This window comes from Eurytemora carolleeae, unplaced genomic scaffold (assembly GCF_000591075.1).
Source record: "Eurytemora carolleeae unplaced genomic scaffold, Eaff_2.0 scaffold56, whole genome shotgun sequence".
Classification (NCBI taxonomy): Eukaryota; Metazoa; Arthropoda; class Copepoda; order Calanoida; family Temoridae; genus Eurytemora; species Eurytemora carolleeae.
The window spans coordinates 31,601-53,821 of record NW_019396129.1 but is presented as its reverse complement, the minus strand read 5'-3'; the positions used below and the strand labels follow the sequence as shown (position 1 = coordinate 53,821).

General features: G+C 31.1%; 1 protein-coding gene across 1 annotated transcript in view; it reads left to right on the top strand.

Annotated features, from left to right (window-relative positions):
- LOC111695803 (intraflagellar transport protein 57 homolog) overlaps nt 1-7,868 on the top strand; it is a 30,671-nt gene extending 22,803 nt beyond the window's left edge. The window contains exons 14-15 of the mRNA XM_023465243.1: nt 889-967; nt 7,721-7,868. Coding sequence (XP_023321011.1) covers nt 889-967; nt 7,721-7,804 — 163 coding nt within the window. The 3' untranslated portion in view covers nt 7,805-7,868. The remainder of the gene's footprint in view (nt 1-888; nt 968-7,720) is intronic.
- The last annotated feature ends 14,353 nt before the right edge of the window (nt 7,869-22,221 follow it).

Sequence of the window (22,221 nt, the reverse complement as noted above, 5' to 3'; positions counted from 1 at the left end):
TTTTTTTGGTGTGATTGCCAAGTGTTATGGCTACCCAATCTGGTGAAGCGCTGCCCAGTGTCGGAGCTGTTGCCCTCAAGCTTCCCCCCTTTTGGCCTGAATCTGCGGAAGTTTGGTTCGCCCAGGCCGAGGCCCAGTTCAATATCAAAGGGATCAGCAGCAGCACCACCAAGTTCTACCACTGCGTGGCTGCNAATCGAATTTTGTTAGAAGCAAATTTTTGAAAATTTGATCATCTATAAATCTTTCCTGGGGTCACGTGAGGTGCTAAAAAAAAATTGGGTCCGATCAGTTCAGCCGTTTTGACGTTTATTGGACAGAAACAGACAAAAACCAAGAAGACAGACAAGCAGAATTATATATATATATATATATAGAATTTTTAAAGGGACTGTAAGTGTAATTTCAAGTGACCTTCCATTAAAAAAAGGGCATCCCCGATTCACAACAATACTCTTTAAACTTTTGACTGATCAAGGATGGCAAACTTTTTCTGATTTGTCTAAAGAAATCTAAAGAAATGCTTTTAATTGTTCAAAACTTTGTTTAAAGCTGTTTTATATTTAAGGGATATTGATATATACTTTCTAAAAGTGGCATACTTTTTCAAAACCTCGTTGGATATTGAATATTCTAGATTTTCCAGGAAACAATGTGACGTCATCCGTGCGGAGTTCACACAGTACGCTAGCGTACACTCCAATTTTACGGCTTTTTACAGGACATTTAAGAGATATTTACACTACGATCTCTGTCCTCGATGATCAGCTAAAGGTTTAAAAGGTACCGTTGTCCAGTCACTTGAAATTACGCTGATAGTCCCTTTAATTTACGCTGACAGTCCCTTTAATTTACGCTGACAGTCCCTTTAATTTCAAGTTTTTCTAGAAAATCCTTGTCCCGTGTAAGATCTGAAATAGTTTTGATGGATGTCAGGATTGGAGTTGTAGAGCACACACTGCTACAGGTAAACCTTCAGACCAACCACAAAAGGGATTGTTCAGAAATTACAAAAACGAGCTGAGGTTCACAAATTTCAGAGCAGTCTCTTCAAAACAAAATTCACAAGATTGATTTTTCTTTTTTTTGCTGCATTTTAACTTCAAATAAACCTAAACACAGCATGTTGAAAAATGTTAAAACGGAACATGATTAAAAGTTTTATAAAAATTCAAGTCGTGTTTAAAACTTCCAGATGCAGTTGCAGTGTAAATGCGAAAAAGAATGTATTAGAAAAGGATTTATTTGCGCCACGCAGACACCATTTTCAGCCATATTGTAGACTCCATAAACATAAAGTTCCCTTATCCCCTATTTACTTCCCCCCCTCCTCCTCCTCTTTGCATCGGTTTCTCATCAAGTTCCTCTCTATAGTGTTGAAGGATGAAAGGCTTGGATTGAAAATAGGTTTAAATTATTCAAGGTTCCAAGAATCTAGAGGATTACTATGTATTCAGAGTATCAAAGAAAACTTGCATATGATTATTAAACAATGAAGGAAAAGAAAGAGAATGAATATTTATTTATTTACAAATTCGAGGGAAGAGAGTTTCAAACCGTTCTTATGTACCAAACCAGACACTAAGTGTCAGGTTTCGGCACGAACTCTTTCTGTAATTGCAAATATCAGTTAAAGAAAATATATTATTAGGCTTGACGAGAACTATAAGTAACACTATTTACTCTTTTCTAAATTAAAACTGTGAGCTGTCGTTCATTTTGAATAAAAACCCGGCCATGCAATTTTTGAAACAATTTAAAGTTTCCATGTTTGTTCATTTCACGAATTTTGGAACATAAATCATCTCTCCGTACTTTGAGAATATTTAACAGTTCAGAACTAAACGCTTTTTCATGATTTATAAAGTAGGACGAATCACTGAAAATATTTTCATCTTTTAAAGTATTCTAAAATTTGTTTCCACATTATCTTTTTGTAACACGAGAATTTAAGATGATGTAGAGTTTCCTCCATTTTAAATAAAATGTTTCCCGCATTTTTTGTTAAATTAAATATTATAAAGATTAATATTAGAGTTTTTTTTTTCTATTTCAGAAGTCGTTATATTATTTTGAAATATCAGAGCAGAATAAAATTTAAGTTTTATAGTTTCATTATCTAAATTTTTCCGTTTACGGACAACTTACTTTGTTACCAAATCTGTGAAATGTCTCAAAATAGCAGCAAGTTACAAAACGTGCATTTGCTCCGTTCTTACTTAAAACGTTCTGTTTAACAATATCACGCTAGGAAACTTAGTTCTTGCTTAAAACGTGCTGTTTAACAATATCACGCTAGGAAACTTAGCTCTTACTTAAAGCGTTCTGTTTAAAATATCACGCTAGGAAACTTAGTTCTTACTTAAAGCGTGTTGTTTAACAATATCACGCTAGGAAACTTAGTTCTTACTTAAAGCGTGCTGTTTAACAATTTAACACTAGGGAGCTCAGTTCATACTTCAAACGTACTGTATAACAATGTAACACTAAGGAGCTCAGTTCTTTCTTAAAACGTACTCTATAACAATGTAACACTAAAGAGCTAAGTTCTTTCTTAAAACGTCCTGTCTAACAATTTAACACTAGGGAGCTCAGTTCATACTTAAAACGTGCTGTCAAACAATGTAACACTAGGGAGCTCAGTTCTTTCTTAAAACGTCCTGTCTAACAATGTAATGCCAGGGAGCTAAGTTCTTCCTTAAAACGTCCTGTCCAACAATGTAGAACTAGGGAGCCAATTTCATACTTACAACGTCCTGTCAAACAATTTAACAATATGGAGCTAAGTTCTTACTTTAAACGTCGTGTATAACAATGTAATGCCGGGGAGCTAAGTTCTTACTTTAAACGTCGTGTATAACAATGTAATGCCAGGGAGCTAAGTTCTTACTTTAAACGTCGTGTATAACAATGTAATGCCAGGGAGCTAAGTTCTTACTTTAAACGTCAAATGTCTATCAATTTAACACCATGGGAGCTAAGTTCTTACTTTAAACGTCGTGTATAACAATGTAATGCCAGGGAGCTAAGTTCTTACTTTAAACGTCAAATGTCTATCAATTTAACACCATGGAGTCAAGTTCTTATTTAAAACGTGCTGTTAAACAATATCACACTAAGGGACCTAATTTCTTACTTAAAACTTAAAAATTACACGTTAGAAATTGCTGCATAACAATAGCACAACAGAAATTGATTTCATAAACACGTGCTGTTTAATCAATCATTGCATCCTAACGTGCTGTTTAATCAATCACTGCAGCCTAATGTGCTGTTTAATCAATCACTGCAGCCTAACGTGCTGTTTAATCAATAATTGCAGCCTAACGTGCTGTTTAATCAATCACTGCAGCATAACGTGCTGTTTAATCAATTACTGCAGCCTAACGTGCTGTTTAATCAATCACTGCAGCCTAATGTGCTGTTTAATCAATCACTGCAGCCTAACGTGCTGTTTAATTAATAATTGCAGCCTAACGTGCAGTTTAATCAATCACTGCAGCATAACGTGCTGTTAAATCAATTACTGCAGCCTAACGTGCTGTTTAATCAATCACTGCAGCATAACGTGCTGTTTAATTAATCACTGCAGCCTAACGTACTGTTTAATTAATCACTGCAGCCTAACGTGCTACCTTAGCCTAGTCTGTGAAGGTAGAAAGCACTGTTTAGAAAGATGATACAAAGTTTTAATTGAGAAATAAGATACTTGAAACATAATATCCTTGTACTTAATAAATAGTTTATTGAACATTTCTTTTAACACAGCTTCCAGGGACACGTTTGGTGTAATTAACAATCTCACCCAGGTACTGAAAACTTAATTTTTAAGTGAATTACCATTGATAGAGTATCATTTCCGATTCACAACGGTATCTTTAAAGGTTTGTCTGGTTAAACAGAAATAGATATTTATGTTTTGTGTTTGAAAACTATTTATTTTCATTTGTGGTTTATCTGCAAAAGTGACTTGCTTAGGAAACAATTGAAAAATTATGAAAACTAAATCCTTTTTCCATAATACTAATCACTGATCAATGATCAGATTAAAGTTTCAAGGGTATCATTGTGAATCGAGAATGCCCCTTTTCAAATGAAGGGTATCTTAAAATTACAAGGAAAATGCATTCAAGCGTATTCAACTATTCACAATCTCAACCTGTAAACCTATATCTGGCAAACATGTAGATAGTTTGACTTCAGTAAATTCACAATTCGGCCATTTTCTTGCAGGTCTGTGCAGTAAAAACCACGAATTGCCTTTGAGAAAAATGTCATTAGAAATGTCAATTTTAAGATCGAATAAAAAATCATCAAATTGCTGGTGCTTTATAATGGCACTAGTCGAGAAGACAAAAGAAAACTTTCTAAGAAATATTTAATTTGTTAATAAACTTTGTCTCCCCCCCCCCTTTCTATCCCAACCTTACAATTTTCAACTTTAAATACTCATCTTTTGTAAATTTATATTCAAAATATTTATTAAACTTTGTTTACAGCAAAATGAAAAGTTTTAAACTACCTCTCCCCTCCCCTCTCCTGTCCCCTCCCCCTCCCACCCCTACCCATATCCTCTCTGGTTTTAAAACAACTAAAATAGTACGAATGAAAGAAAACAGAAAAACTTTCAGCCATATTATGTATTTTTTTTTTGTAATTTCTGGTTTACTTTTTAAGTAGGGTTCTATACGCATTACTAGGTGTTTTTTATATCACAGATCAACAAAACGTCAACTGCAACCTACACATTTGACAAGCATGCATAAATATGAAACTTTATATAATGCTTTTCATTATCTGATTCGATCTAATCGTTTAAAGAACTAGTCAATGTGGAGTAATTTTATTTTCAGCTATTAGAACTGAATATTCCTAAATCTTTGCAACCTATAAACTTTTAATATTTTAAATTTTAACTTTATACTCTAACAGTATCTATGTGTTTAAATACGACAATAAAGGAATGAGTATGAGAAGAATAATCAGTTCCGATTTATTTTAGTAAAGGAAATGAGTTTTTGCCACAAACTCTGATTTTCTAATTTCAATTTCATTGTAACCCAATGTCTTAGACCTTAAATATTTCAAACTATGGATGCTGTTAGATCAAATAATGTAAGTTTGAAATATCAAAGGTTTACATCATCAGGTTGCAAAGATATAAGGATTACAAAAATTGAGTTTGTGGCAAAGACTCAATTCCTTTGTTGTCTTTTTCATTACACTGTTACAAAACAATGAACGTAGAAAGATTAGAGCAAGGATTGTGTTTACGGAACCCTATCAAAAAGAGTCTAATTTGTCTGATTCTCAGTAAGTTTGCAACCTTGTCCTGACAGAGTTGATTAGATTAATCCAAACCATCTTCTCTTAAAACTAGAGAATTAGCTTAATCCTAAAATCTTTCCTACCAACATTAATCTTGGTAAAAACTGATCCCACAACCTTGTTACCTTCTAGCGAAGATTTTGCATCCCTATATCTTTGATTTTCTATCCTCATATCTTTACAACACATTAGATATGAATTCTGAATTCTGAAGCTGTTTTATCAAACCAAGAAACTAATGCAAGGAAAGTTATTTCAGAGGTGTACGCATTTTTTGTACTGCAGTGTACTGTCTTTGGGCGAAAAAGTAAACACTAGAAGGATGTCACAGCCTGACATAGAATCCATTTTTATAAAAATAAATCATGAAATATTCTGGTCATAGGAATCTATTATGTGAATTTTAAAAATTATCAAAATTAAATGTTTTTGTCCTTCTTGGATACTAGACGAACACTGATGCATCTATTCTTGTTTACAAATTCCGCCCAGAGAGAAATGGTTTTCTTAATGTACTCAGAGATACGCGACCGCAATTAACTTTCCTTGCATTGGTACCTTGGATCAAACAGTCTAAGTTTGAAATATCAAAGGTTTAAAGCATGATGTTGCAAAGGTGAGGGGGTTGGTAAATTTGAGTTTGTGTCATAGACTCACCTCTTTAACCCCCGTAAAATATCAATGTGTATGTATGTGTATATAATATATAATATAATATATATATCTATCTATATAATAAAACAAGACATTCGTATATGGTGCGTATAGCCGGCCAAACGGCTGGACCGATTGGGCTGAAATTTTTTTGGTCACTCATGTGTTATAGGCTTAAAAATTCGAATTTTTTAAATACTTTTTTTTTCCACGGGCAACGCCGGGCCCTTCAGTTAGTATAATATATATCAATGTATACAACAGTTACTTTCTTTAACAAATCGAAGCAAACAAAAATGTCAATGTAGCTGCTTGGACTGTAGAAAAGCTTTTAATAAGTGTTGATTATTTAAACTCTCTAGAAAAATCCTTTGTTCGAGGTTTACTAGCTGCTGAAGTGTTAAATGGTCAGCTACATAAACAGCTTCCTACTCCTTTGGTATATGATAAATGGTACTCCTGTCTATCGCCTATCCTATTTACTGTGTACATGGACGGGTTGCTTGTAAAGCTTAGAGAAAGTGGGTTTGGCTGCTATATTGGGGATCCTGTCTATCCCCTATCCTATTTACAGTGTACATGGACGGGTTGCTTGTAAAGCTTAGAGAAAGTGGGTTTGGCTGCTATATTGGGGATCTCTTCCTTGGTGTTGTGGCCTACTGTGATGATTTTCTACTGCTGTCTCCTACCAGAAATGGTTTACAAAACCTTCTGCAACTTTGTGAAAAGTTTCCAAATGTATTTATTTTACTTGTGGACGTGACAGACAACCGGTGAAGGTCGTCCTTAATCATCAGAAGCTGCCCTGGGTCACTCAGGTTGACCATCTTGGTCATATAATTCATGAATCAGGTTCAATAGATATAGACTACAGAAATGCTAGAGGTGCATACAATGGATCATCTTTTTAATTTTTGAAAATTTTCCATTTCTGCTTCACTGCAAAGGTTCTCTGCTGTGAAAACATATTGTCACTGATTTGGCAAATTAGATCAATATTAGAATTAAATTTGTTAGTTCACAATGTATAAATTGATCATTAAAGTCTTATATAATTTCTAATCTAATATCTGAACCAATTTTATGTTTTTGACAAATAAATCATAATAATAATAACCCCAGTCAATATATCATATATATCGATTCACTGACAAAAGGTCAAACGACACAGGGTCAAACGACAAAGGGTCAAACGACAAAGGGTCAAAAGTGCGACAAAGGGTCAAACGACAAAAGGTCAAAATGATAAAGATATTTTTTTATTTGAATCATAGGAAACTCGCAACCCTCCTATCAATTTTGTATTAGACATGGATATGATTCATCATGTGGCGGCAGCGCTCGGCCCCCTAGCTTGTCCTAGCCGCAGCGCTCGGCCCAGAAAGTGTCTTAACCTAACCTAACCCTAAATAATAATAAATAAATACTAAGTGTAATAGATGTCAAAATAGATGTCAAAAATTGTCCCTTTGTCGCATTTTTTGACCCTATGTCGTTTTACCCTTTGTCGCACTTTTGACCCTTTGTCGTTTGACCCTTTGCCGTTTGACCTGTGTCGTTTAACCCTGTGTCGTTTGACCCAGTGTCGTGTGACCCTTTGTCGTTTAACCCTAAGTCGTTTGACCCTGTGTTGTTTGGCCCTTTGTCGGTGAAACGTACAATAAATCAAACTGCCTCAGTTAATTATTTTTATTATTTTTATTATTATTATCATTATTATCATTATAATTATTTGCAGGCTCGTCTGAAGGATAAGAGTATGATGCAAAGAGATCTCCAGATTGCTGTCAATCAAAACCGAACTTTTAACTCATATCTTTAATCAATATTTAGCTGTCAAAAATATATTCATTTTATTAATATAAAGAACTTAATATTATCATGAATATTGTGTATTTTTGTTCTTTTTCCAAATGAATCTTCTTACTTCTTGGTTTGATAATCACTATATAGCGAAGCACGCCTTTATTTTCGAGCCCATTTAATAAAAAATCTCGATTTTTTTAGTATTCGTACTCTTTTCAGTTTTAAATAGATAAGAATATCAATTTTTATAGTTTCGTCTAAAATTCATTGGTTTTCAAAAATATTTTTCTCACAATTTCAAATATACCTTATCGGTTCAATTTAAAAGATTAATTAATTTGAAATTTAATACCACACCAAGGTTTCCAGTTGAATTTGAAAATCGTTGCGCGCAGATTTCGCATTTTGCAAGCAAATATTTTGCTACGTGGAATGAGTATGAAAACGTTGGCGGAAAAAATTGCCCAAATTGCGATGAAACAATGAACGCTGGATGAACCGCAGTTTACAGTGAATAACCCCCAATGGATCAGAGAATAAATTTAATTGCTTTTGAACGCCTGCAACACATATTTGTATGCATGTTCACTTTCATGCATACAATAAAGGGATTAAAGGAACATCTAAGTAGTTGAAGCATGCAATCTATAAGATTTTATACAATTATAAGAAATCCTTCTGATGCTATTTATTATATAAAGATATGCATCAAAGTGACTCTACTCTTAATCTAGTTTCTTCTAAAAAGTGGAAGTATGAATTTTAAAGCTTGATATTTGTCAAAATAATATTAAAATATCCATTTTTCATTTTCTGGTTCTAGGCTAAATCTTTTTAGCAGTGAAGTAGGTTATAAATCAAAATATATGTCTGAATTATCTTTTCAGACTTATTCTACTTTTAACCATAAATCAATTAGGAAATGCATTATACACAAATACAACAAAACAGGATTTATATTTTCTTATCTTTTTTGTTTAAATTGAATTTGATATTTAGTCAATTCGATTATTTACTTTTTTGTAGCTTTTTCTAAATATCAATTATTCCACGTTAAAGGCGTTATAAGGGCGCAAAAGATAGACTTAAAAATTATTAAAGTAAAGTTTATGTTTGTGTAATTTATAACCTAAGAATGTAGAATATAGTATTTATTTATTTACATAGATACACGAACCTAATCAAAAATTAGTATGCTCTTTATATGGTCAGCGTATAATAAAATGAATACGACTAACAAATATATTGTAAAAGCAACTCGCAAGGAAACTAGTGGAACTAGTATAAGCTTAATAGCTCGGAATTGAGCTATTGATGTAACCACTTCAGTTCTCATATAAACCCGGAGCTAAGCTCAGATTGGATAGTTCCATTGATGAAACCCCTTTAGTCCCCATACAAACCCGGAGCTAAGCTTAGATTGTATAGTTCCATTGATGTAACCCCTTCAGTTCTCATACAAATCCGGAGCTAAGCTTAGATTGTATAGTTCCATTGATGAAACCCCTTCAGTTCTCATACAAATCCGGAGCTAAGCTCAGATTGGATAGTTCCATTGATGTAACCCCTTCGGTTCTCATATAAACCCGGACTTAAGCTTAGATTGTATAGTTCCATTAATGTAACCACTTCAGCTTTCATATAAACCCGGAGCTAAGCTCAGATTGGATAGTTCCATTAATTAAACCACTTCAGTTCTCATATAAACCCGGAGCTAAGCTCAGATTGGATAGTTCCATTGATGTAACCCCTTCAGTTCTCATACAAAACCGGAGCTAAGCTCAGATTGTATAGTTCCATTAATTGAACCACTTCAGTTCTCATATAAACCCGCAGCTAAGCTTAGATTGGATAGTTCCATTGATGTAACCACTTCAGTTCTCATACGGACCCAGAGCTAAGCTCAGATCGCGTGAGTCCGGCATGAGCATTAACACTAGACGTATCTATTGACGTATCTATTTCACTAATATTACTGAGTGCTATATTTTCAAACACATTGCCATCATTTTAAAAATAATCAATTTTCAATACAGGTATCTAATATCTAATATCTAGTATCTAGTATCTAGTATTAAGGATCTAGTATCTAGTATCTAGTATCCAGTATAAAGGATCTAATATCTAATATCTAGTATCTAGTATCTAGTATTAAGGATATAATATCTAATATATAATATCTAGTATCTAGTATCTAGTATTAAGGATCTAATATCTAATATCTAGTATCTAGTATCTAATATTAAGGATCTAATATTTAATATCTAATATCTAGTACCTAGTATTTAGTATTAAGGATCTAGTATCTAGTATCCAGTATTAAGGATCTAATATCTAATATCTAGTATCTAGTATTAAGGATCTAATATCTAGTATCTAGTAACTAGCATTAAGGTTTTAATATCTAGTATCTAGTATCTAGTATTAAGAATCTAATATCTAGTATCTAGTATCTAGTATTAAGGATATAATATCTAGTATCTATACTAGTATTAAGGATCTAATATCTAGTATCTAGTATCTAGTATTAAGAATCTAATATATAGTATCTAGTATCTAGTATTAAGGATATAATATCTAGTATCTATACTAGTATTAAGGATCTAATATCTAGTATTAAGGATCTAATATCTAGTATCTAGTATCTAGTATTAAGGATCTAGTATCCAGTATCTAGTATCTAGTATATCTATTGCTATTATATCGATAGGATAAAAACTAAGATCAAAGAAGTTTGAATAAGATGACTTTAATTTTATAAATATAAATTCTATCTCTGAATAATGTCACAAAAAGAATAGTTTCAAGTCAAAGGAATTGAGTTTTTGAACCCAAACTCAAAGTTTCTCATCCTTCTATAAATAGCTATGCCACCTCATGCACTCTTAATTAAAAACTAAAAATAGTTATATTAAGGACGAAAGTTAAATAAACGATTATAAGTTGCAATTTAAACGATTTTTAATAATTATTTTTAAAGTAAAATAACTTCATTATAGATGACTGAAAGAGTCGCCTATTATGCATTTTAAAATTGTAAACCTTTGCATAGGTCAAATATAGGTTAAATAAAGGTACACGATATTAAGTTGCAAAGATATATTATTTTTTTTCTGTTAATCTTTTATCGGTCTGGTGCCAAACAGCGACTGAATGCAATATCCATTGCACAAACTGTAAAATTGACCTTTCATTAAAACAGGAACATTCCTAATTCACAACGGGATAAATAAATCATACTTGAACAGACAAAGCTTTAAAGGGTACCGTTGTGAATGTGAATCGGACCAATTGCCATCTTTGCATGAAAGGTTACTTGAATTACGCTTACAATCCCTTTTAGATAGGAAAGTTTTACCATCTCTATCATTTATTGATTTATTTATTTCTAAAAAGAATTAGAGTTATAATTAGTTTTGTCTGTAATTGACAAGCAATAATTTTTCATGTAAGATGGTCCAGACATATGGATAAAGCAGGAATTAATTAAGCTGAGATTAATATTTTAAAGTACATTATAACAGTTGGTTCATAAGTGTATACAGTTTACACTGTATGTAAAAAGTGAAAATTGGCATGTACAAATTTAGTTTAAATGAAATGAAAGATTTAAGACTTAACTTTTAACTAGGTCGGAATTAGGCTAATATCAAAGAAAAATCAATGTTATCTGTAATAATGGTTTTTTTTCTGACTAAAAGTGCCAGACAGGTTGGTAAGGATCAATCCCAAAAGATAAATTTCTAATTTCTTATTGTGTTGGTATGCAAGACAAGAATCCCGCTAATCTAAAAACTATGTAATCAACGATAAATCCAGTTCTTTACAAAGAAATGTCATTCACTTTCGGAAAAATTAAAACCAATTAAAATTGGTTCTGATTTTTCTGGAAAATTAATTTCTAGAAACGATAACAACACTGTAACTGTCGATTATTGCACTACTCCTATGCATCTTTATACTTCAACTGATAAATATTATACATTAATACCTTGATACATACAAGGATAATAGTATTGAACCAACAATCAAATATGTAGTAAATAAACCTGTACCATAAATATATATGCAATTGGGATTGCAAAATTAAAAGTTTTTATCATAAATGTCATTATAAAAAAAATTTTTGTAATGTATTCATGTATTCATATGACATTTGCCAGTGAACTATAATTTCTCAAAACAAGAATAAGTATGCTATGAAAACTATCCAGCATTAAACCTGAAATGGCGATCTTATAAAGTTTTTACCTGTAGAAACAGGAAAGAAATGAGAAAGAAATCATCCAAAAAAAGAAAGATCAAATGTAGGAATTTGTCTTAAGCTCAGGTTGATTGCCAAAAATTAGAAATTAATTAGGAAAAATAATAGAAGCAAATATGATATTATGCAGTTTTGTTATTACCGGGCCAGAAGCGGAAAAGCCTACCCGACTATACTTAAGCTATTTAAAATTCTCAAATATTTTTACCTGAAGTTCTCTTGTTTTCCCCAATAGCATTCGATCCAGATCTAAGTTGCGTTCATCAATTAAAATCTACTTATATACTTGTCTTTAAAGAGATTTTTGACGTATTTTAAACAGTTAGAACAATTAAACCCCTTGCTATCTAAATTTTTTCAATTTTCTATATGTCGCTGCCGCAAAAATTTGCCAGTCACTACTCACTTTACTTCATGTTTCATCAGAATAAGTTAAAAGTGGCCCTGTTGTGAATTGAACTGCATATGGTAAAACTTTTCAAAATGAGAGTCACTTATTATTATCTCATGATTTCCTTCAAAGCTTTAGCTAGGAGTGTTTATAAATGTAATTGATGGAAAATTTTACTAATGATAACAATATATTAAAGATTAAAGGGACAGACCGTCTATGTTAGGTAGTTAAACTGAGAATGCAGTGTTGGGGACAAATTATTTAGGATTCATTTGAGACATATAAAACGTGTCCCTGATGTATAATTACTGAGTTTAAGTGCATAGTCGACGTTCGAAATCATGAATTGGGGTGGGTACGTTTTCAGAATCGGTTTTTTAAAATTATGAAATAACGACGATGAAAAATTAAGTAAAAATTATTAAGTAATCTAATAAGATGTTTAGGAAAATATTTCTTAGAAGAAATTTGTCAATAAATCAATGTTAGAATCAATTATTTCGTTTTTTGAATTTCTTATTTTCTATGAATTTGTTCGCAGATTTCTTCAAATTCTTCAAATGTCGTCTTTTCAATAAAAATTACAGAAAATCTGCAGTAAATATTTGTAAATAAAATAGAAACTAATAGTTGAATATCATTTCTTTTTTTCGATGATAAGATTAATTTTTATTTGTTCAACCTGTTCCTAAACAACTAAATAGTTTACTGTAGAATTTTGTTTACATTTTCTGGCGTCGTTATTTAATAATTAAAATAACAATTCTGAAAACGCATCCAGCCAAAAGTGCGATTTTGAACGTCGATTTTGCACTCAAACTCAGGATTTACAGATCTTTCATTTATTTTTATTTTCAAAATTAGCCAAAGTGTGGTTGAAGGATGGACAAGGAATGGAAGATCAAGAAGAAAGAATGAAAAACAAGAAATATAGAAGTCTCAAAATGTTTCCAACTGATATCATATTGAAATTTAAAAATATTGTAAAATTTAATTAAAATAAATTATTAAAGTTAAAAAACAGATCTTTAAAAGTTTTATGTGTCTCAAATGAATCCTAAAGAATTAGCCCACAACACTGCATACTCAGTTTAACTACCTTACACAGCCGGTCACTCCCTTTAAGGGATCGGTCAAATGTATGCAAAATTACTGATTTGACTTTGGGACCTCATAGCTCCTCTAGGTTTGATTTACATAGCCGGTCTGTCCCTTTCAGGAATAGAGTAAAAGTGGAGAAAGATGAATTTCCTGAGTTTGGATCCATTCTTCATAACCTAAAAACAGAATCATTTATATCTGAACAGGTATTTAATATAAATATGGTCATTCAACCGAATACAAAGATAGTTATCAGACCAGTTGAACCGAATACAAAGATAGTTATCAGACCAGTTGAACCGAATACAAAGATAGTTATCAGACCAGTTGAACCGAATACAAAGATAGTTATCAAACCAGTTGAACCGAATACAAAGATAGTTATTAGACCAGTTGAACCGAATACAAAGATAGTTATCAAACCAGTTGAACCGAATACAAAGATAGTTATCAGACCAGTTGAACCGCATACAAAGATAGTTATCAGACCAGTATACAAAGATAGTTATCAGACCAGTTGAACCGAATACAAAGATAGTTATGAGACCAGTTGAACCGAATACAAAAATATTTATCAAACCAGTTGAACCGAATACAAAGACAGCAATTATAACAGTTGAACCGAATACAAAGATAGTTATCAGACCAGTTGAACAGAATACAAAGGTAGTTATTAGACCAGTTAAACCAAATACAAAGACAGCCATTAGAACAGTTGAACCGAATGCAAAGATAGTCATTAGAACAGTTGAACAGAATACAAAGATAGTTATCAGACCAGTTGAACCGAATACAAAGATAGTTATCAAACCAGTTGAACCGAATACAAAGATAGTTATTAGACCAGTTGAACCGAATACAAAGATAGTTATCAAACCAGTTGAACCGAATACAAAGATAGTTAAGACCAGTTGAACCGAATACAAAGATAGTTATCAAACCAGTTGAACCGAATACAAAGATAGTTGCCAAACCAGTTGAACCGAATACAAAGATAGTTATCAAACCAGTACAGAACCCAATACAAAGACAGCCATTAGAACAGTTGAACCGAATACAAAGATAATCATTAGACCAATTTAACAGAATACAAAGATAGTCATTAGAGCAGTTGAACAGAATACAAAGATAATTGATAGAACAGTTGAACCGAATACAAAGATAATTGCTAGAACAATTGAACAGAATACAAAGATAATCATTAGACCAGTTGAACAGAATACAAAGATAGTCATTAGAGCAGTTGAACAGAGTACAAAGATAATTGCTAGAACAGTTGAACAGAATACAAAGATAATCATTAGAACAGTTGAACAGAATACAAAGATAATCATTAGACCAGTTGAACAGAATACAAAGATAATCATTAGAACACTTGAACCGAATACAAAGATAATCGTTAGACCAGTTGAACAGAATACAAAGATAGTCAAATTAACGGTTGAACCGAATACAAAGAGTAGAAAATTAACTATGTTGGTTTTATTTATATTTCAGATAAATATTGGATTTTCTCCCCTCTTCTACTCCACCCATATATTGAAGTGCCTAGCTTTTGTAACAATGTTTTTACAGTAAACAATATAGAACTCTTCTACTATCTTCTATATGATAAAGCTTTTCGTTCAGATATATATATATATATTCTTGAAATAAGTTCAAAACATTTTCTATTGTTTATTTAATATAGTTCATTACAAATATATATATATATATGTTAGCTATAGCTAGCCAAACGGCTGGAGCAAAATTTCTGATTTCTGTTGAAAGAAAACCCGTGGTAACCCTGGGAGTAACATAGGCTAAAATAATTTTGGAATTTTTTTCAATTCCACGGGCAATCAAAATCTATTGCCAAGTGCGGGTAAACGGTAGGAGTAACTATTTGTATTTTTTCAAAGCCTATCTTCCTCTGTAGATACATAATGCAAGGTGTCACACAAACAATTAGACAATTTAGATTGTACAAAACTTATTAAGGAATGTGTCTGACAATCTTGGTTTTCTTTAACTAAAACTTGTTTCTTTATGTATATATATGTGTTTATACCAATGCGCCTCTTAAACACAAATTTTTAAAATTTCAATCATTCATAAACCTTCCCTGGGGTCCCTAGATGTCCCACAAAAAATTTGGGCCCGATCGGTTCAGCCGTTTTGACGTTTATTGGATACAAACAGACAGACAAACAGACAAGCCAAATTTATATATATGTGTGTGTTTATACCAATGCTTGCACAGTAGAGATGGAAATCTATATATATAGATATATATCAATTCTTGCACAGTAGAGATGGGCATCTATATATATAGATATATAACAATTCTTGCACAGTAGAGATGGGCATCTATAAATTATATGTGTTTATACCATGCAATGCTTGCACAGTATTAAAAATTTAAAAAATTAACACGTCGTTTTCGAATAGAATAAACCTTTATCCTTTACTATAATTAAAGATTAAAATATTAGTGCTTCCATATGTTCTCAGTTAATCTTTAATTTTATGACATTGAATTCAATTTGTGTTTCTTCTACGTATTCCCTTTGATCTGTTTTAATTAAAAGATTTATTTAGAATTTTCCATCTTAAACCCTTCAGATTCAATCATCATCATATTATTCAGAATCTAAGAATCAAAACAGTCAAATTAATATTTGTTTAGAAGAACCGTCTATATCGCGGAGGAATGGTAAACTTTGCTTGGCTGAAATTTGGCTTATTCATGAATCTATTCTATGAATAAAAATAACAAAAATTCGGCTGAAATATTTTCTTTAAAAAGATTAGGTTGTCTCCAGTACAGTAGAAATTTAAGACACTTACTACCCAGCACCCTTCATGTGGAAGCCAAAATAGTTGTGGCTCATGTCCGCCGGAAGACAAAAAAGCCAATTTCCAATGTCAGTCACAGTGCATACGATATATTTTAATCCAAAAACGATTAGGATTTTCCAGAAATTGCATTTAATACTTTAAGTAAAATCAAGCAAGTAAATCAAGGATCCAAAAAAGTATAAACTGTTTGGCAAGGTAAAACCAAGACTTGGTAACAGTTCAAAGCGTTCTCAATAGTTGATGCCTATATTTTATATCTGTGCAGATCATTATGCAGATAGTTCTACCATAAAGAACCCCATATATAATTCAATATCATGCTGCAATCTATAATTATGACATTTTATGATTTGTTGAAGATAAGGAGTGTTAAGTCACGTGAAACCATGAACATGAGAACGTAATTAATCCTTCATAGCAATTGTCACCGAAGTCTCATCCTTTGTGGCTAACCCTGTATTATCATAATAAGATGATATGAGTCCTAAATCCAATCAATTATATTTAATATTTTCGTGACAAACTATTCTAGTTCCCTAATAATAGTTTTCATTATCATAATAAGATAATCTTAGCTCTATTCATTATTCTTCTACTATCATTAACAAATAGATCTTATATTCGTCATATTTTGGATAATTAGTTATCATTTTTCTTTCAGAGCTTTTCTTATATATTGTAGAGTGGGACCCATTAGAACTATGGAAAAGAAAGACAAGGTTGAAGCAATCTTAATTGTATTTTATGTTTAAAATAGTTTTACCCGTAGCTTGAAGATCTACTTGTTTAATTAGGTCTATGGTTTAACATATATATCTTCCTATTCCACAGTGTTATGGGTTTCACTGTAGTGTTGAAATGTAGCCAAATATATAGATATCTTTTTAAATATTTTATATGGTTGCAAATAAATTATGAAGTTTTTTTTTGATTGCTTATTTTATTTCCTTATAAACCTTTTCTTGAATATTATCAAACCTGCCATTTCACAGTTTTTTCTTGTATACTATCGTTGCACTATTGTTACCATGTACTTTGCACAATTGTTACCATGTACTATCTTTGCACAATTTTTACCATGTACTATTGTTGCACTATTGTTACCATGTACTTTGCACAATCGTTACCATGTATTATCGTTGCACAATTGTTTTCATGTACTTTGCACAATTGTTACCATGTACTTTGCACAATTGTTGTCATGTACTTTGCACAATTGTTGCAATGTACTTTGCACAATTGTTGCAATGTACCTTGAACAATTGTTGCCATGTACTTTGCGCAATTGTTGCCATGTACTTTGCACAATTGGTTCCATTTACTTTACACAATTGTTACCAGTGTACTTTGCACAATTGTTACCATTGTACTTTGCACAATTGTTACCATTTACTTTGCACAATTGTTACAATGTACTTTGCACAATTGTTACCATTCACTTTGCACAATTGTTACAATGTACTTTGTACAATTGTTTCCATGTACTTTGCACAATTGTTACCATGTACTTTGCACAATTGTTACCATTTAGTGCAAAATTGTTACCATTTCCTTTGCACAATAGTTATCATGTATTTTGCAAAATTGTTACCATGTACTTTGCACAATTGTAACCAGAGACTATCTTTGAACAATTGTTACAATTTACTTTGCACAATTGTTACAATTTACTTTGCACAATTGTTTCCATTTATTTTAAACAATTGTTACCATGTACTTTGCACAATTGTCACCATTTACTTTGCACAATTTTTGACACTTAGGTTGAACAATTGTTACTATGTTCTTTGCATAATTGTTACCATGTAATTTGCACAATTGTATCCATGTATTTTGAACAATTGTTATCTATTTACCAACGTTTCACATTGTTACCTGTACTATCGTTACACAATTGTTACCTACCTGTAGGGATACTTTAAAAGGATGAGATAAAAATGACGACCTGAGACTATTTTATTATGACAATCTGAAAGTTGAATTTTATCTTCTGTCTTTAATAAAGTCATAATGTTCAAAGAACTAAGATCATTATTGAACAATCTCTCTAAAGCCTCACCCTATATGTGTAACTTTGTATCTAATATCATTTTAAAATTGTTACCTATTTACTTGCTTACAGGTTTCCTAGCTCTAGGCAGTAGGTTAAAGACTCTTTTTATCCACATTATTTGTCTCTTGTCACTTTATGTAACATGTACAATTTGTACATTTAATTTGATCACTTATGTACTTTTATGCACAATCACAAAATAATCCAATTTAAAATAAGTTATGATTACATTAGTTGTCGCTAATGATGTACTGTAACTTATGTACAATATCTATGTACAAGTGGTTAACTGTAGATTACTGCATAGAATGGTGGTTTACGATGAATGGTAATCTTAACTTTAAAGCACTGCTCAGAGTTGATTTTATTCATAATAAATCTGAAAAAAACCATAAATATTCATGTTTGTTTTTTAAATTAACATTTACAATCGTTAAAGTTATTTTAGACATACAGGGTGTCCCAATAAATATGGGAATTGAGAGACGACTTGATTTCTTATATTTAATGCATGGCAAAGAAAGTATAAAAACTATGCTGTACGTCTGACGAGCTTTTAATAAAGTGGTTTATATATATATATAGTATATACACCTTTCTTAATGTCTTAAAAATTAACCGAAGATTTAAGATATTAAGACAATTTTAAATAAATTGAAATTTGTACAAATTTTGCAATATCTCCTTAAATTTTGGAAAAAAGGTAGACCTCATTTTGAAAATCTTGGGTACCGGTCATTTTGGTATTAGCATGTTTAAACTGGAATACTGCAATAATTGAATTTGTAAAAAAAACCGCATGGTTCGAAGACGATATAAAAGTCGTCACTTAATTCCCATGTTTATTGGGACACCCTGTAGAACGAGTTAGGCCTTTACTTAACTTTCCACTAACGGTAAAATTATTTTATTCTTTTCAACAATGTTGAGAACTTCATTTTTTTCAGTCTTTAACTAACTAGAATAGAAAACATAAATTTTAATGCATTTAGTTATTTTTGGAATGCTTTGTATATCGTATACCAAGCAGCATAAAGCATCCCTAAATATAGATGTAAGATGATTGGCCATTGTAATCCAAAACAAACCACCGCGTAGAAAATATCGCATATTGCCATGTATAGATCTCTGCACACTCTTTTAAACAAAAAACAGATCTTTTCATTTTCAAAAGTCTGATCTGTATATTGCATGGTGTTTAGCAAATCATGATATGACCTTGAAATGAAAAGATACAACGAAATTATGATTTAAAAGATTTTTTATGGAAATCCCAGATTTATGATTAATTAAACCCCTGTGACATTGGTTTCATTGTAATCATTAATAAAACCGGGTTTTCTTGTAATTATATAATAACAGAAGAACTCATATACAACTTGTTATATTGTGGTTAAAAACTGGACAATCAATAGAAGAACTTGTTGAATTAAGGAATTGATTTTTTCACACAAACTCTAATTTTTAATCCCTATCTATTCAACCTAATGTTGTAGACCTTTGATGTTTCAAACTTTAAATTCTGTCAAATCAAACAATTTGGAATATCAATCGGGTTGCAAAGATATAGAAATAAGAAAATTTCAGTTTGTGGTGAATATTCAAGTCCTTGGTAAAAAAAATTTTATAGTATTTAATACAATATAATAAAAAACCAACTGGAATTTTATTGTTATTAACAAAATGAAGAAAATACGACTGAGGGCGAAACAGTTTTATCAAAAATGTCTATTCTTTCTTGCACCCCCAAAATATTATATTATAGTAATAAATTACGAGGAACAATAAAAAAAGAAAAACATTTAAAATCAAAATCATTTTTAAACTAACGAATCAAAAAATCCTTATCAAATCAAATCAAAATTTAAATACAAGAATGAATAATTTATATGTTGAGGATTCGATGATTACGTAAAAACTGAAATGATAGGTTATGTAATGAGTAATCATCAATGCAACTTTGCATAATTTTCTCTTTTCTTTTGGAAACCAGTATTTTCAAAAATTTATTTAAACAAATTTAAACTACACCATTTATATATGTATTTATATCTTTGTGTGTGAATAAATCTTTATAATATAATAATAAAGTTAATCTTACTATAAAAAAGAAAAAATCTGAAGATTACCGAAAATTAAATCTTTTCAAATGGTAATTAAATAAAAATTGAAGACTCTTGCAGGATGTATATCTGAGCATTTTGATCAAAAAAGTTCCACCCCTGGTACAACTGATTCATATATTTTAATCAATAATAGAATTCTACAGAGAAAATAGTTAAAATTGAAATCTTATTCATGATTCAGTCTACAGCGGAAAAAGAACAAAATTGATTTTCCTTTTCAAATTTCCTCAGAAATATTCAAAATATAAATATGTTCTAAAAAGAATTAGGAAAACTTAATGTTCAAATTCATTAAATTCACCAAACAAAAGAATATTTTAAATTAGAAAGTTAAAAATGTTTTCGAACTGTAAATATATTGAATCCTTGGAAACATTTTCATTGTTCTTCTAAATTTCATATTTTATATTTATAACTTTTTCATTGTGTCCTTATTTTAATTTAGGCATGAAGAACTTTTTTAAAATTTCGATGATTTAAAGAAACTTTCTAAAATCCTGTAAAGTAACTCGAACACACTTTTAAAAGAATCCTTAACATTTTTTCGTATATAGAACTAACATGAAGCTTGTCAAAATTACGATCATATTTTTCGAATTCTCAAACAGAATGTTAGCGATAACAACCATCTCATGTTCTAGTTGTAAGCAAGATCTGTCCATTGGAAATAAAGCCAAGCCACAAGTCACGCTGTGGCTGCGTGATAAAACCAAGCCACTCTTGCTTGTTCTATTTAAACTTTAATCAGGCCAACCCTTTCTACACGCCGTGGAACGAGAGGATTTTGCATAGATAAGTCGAATAGATCGGCAGTCTCAACGAAATATATGATCAGAGATGGGAACTTTTAAATGGGATATCCTTAATCCTGATCGGATAATTAATCTGGAGATTAAAAATGAGTGGAGAACAAGCAATATTTAATCTGCAGATTAAGAAAAAGAGTGGATTAAGCCTTAATCCCGATATCCACCATTCTAAAGTTTTCAGCTCAGAGAAGACGAATGGAAATTCATCCCCCCGAGTCGGAGTAGTTTGATCAGTGTCTTGATTTTTCAATAATCTTATGATTTACAGTTTGTTTATTCTATTTTTTTAATCAATACATTACTTTTTGAACAATGTTTGTTTTTTTAATTCATTACAGTTTAGGTCTCAAATATGATTAAGTTTTATCCTCTACAGCACACAATTTTATCTTCTTTAGAATGCAAATAATCACCCGCTGAGAGGGTGGTTATTTTAACTAATTGTGCCAAGGGACGTTAAGTAACTAAACGTTTCTATTATTTATTCTTTTTTTAGTGTGATGAAGATGTTTTTATTTAGAATAAAACTATTATATTTGTATATTCGTAATTCATTGTTTATAGAGTAAAGTAGAGACTCATGTTTTTTCTCTTGATACATCTTCAAAGGTTTATGTTGATTTCAATTATCTTTTTTAGGTTTATATTTAGAATTATAAATAAGGTTTATGTTGATTACATTTATCTTTTTTAGGTTTTATTTATAAATATAAAAAAGGTTTATGTTGATTACATTTATCTTTTTTAGGTTTTATTTATAAATATAAAAAGGTTTATGTTGATTACATTTATCTTTTTTAGGTTTTATTTATAAATATAAAAAGGTTTATGTTGATTACATTATC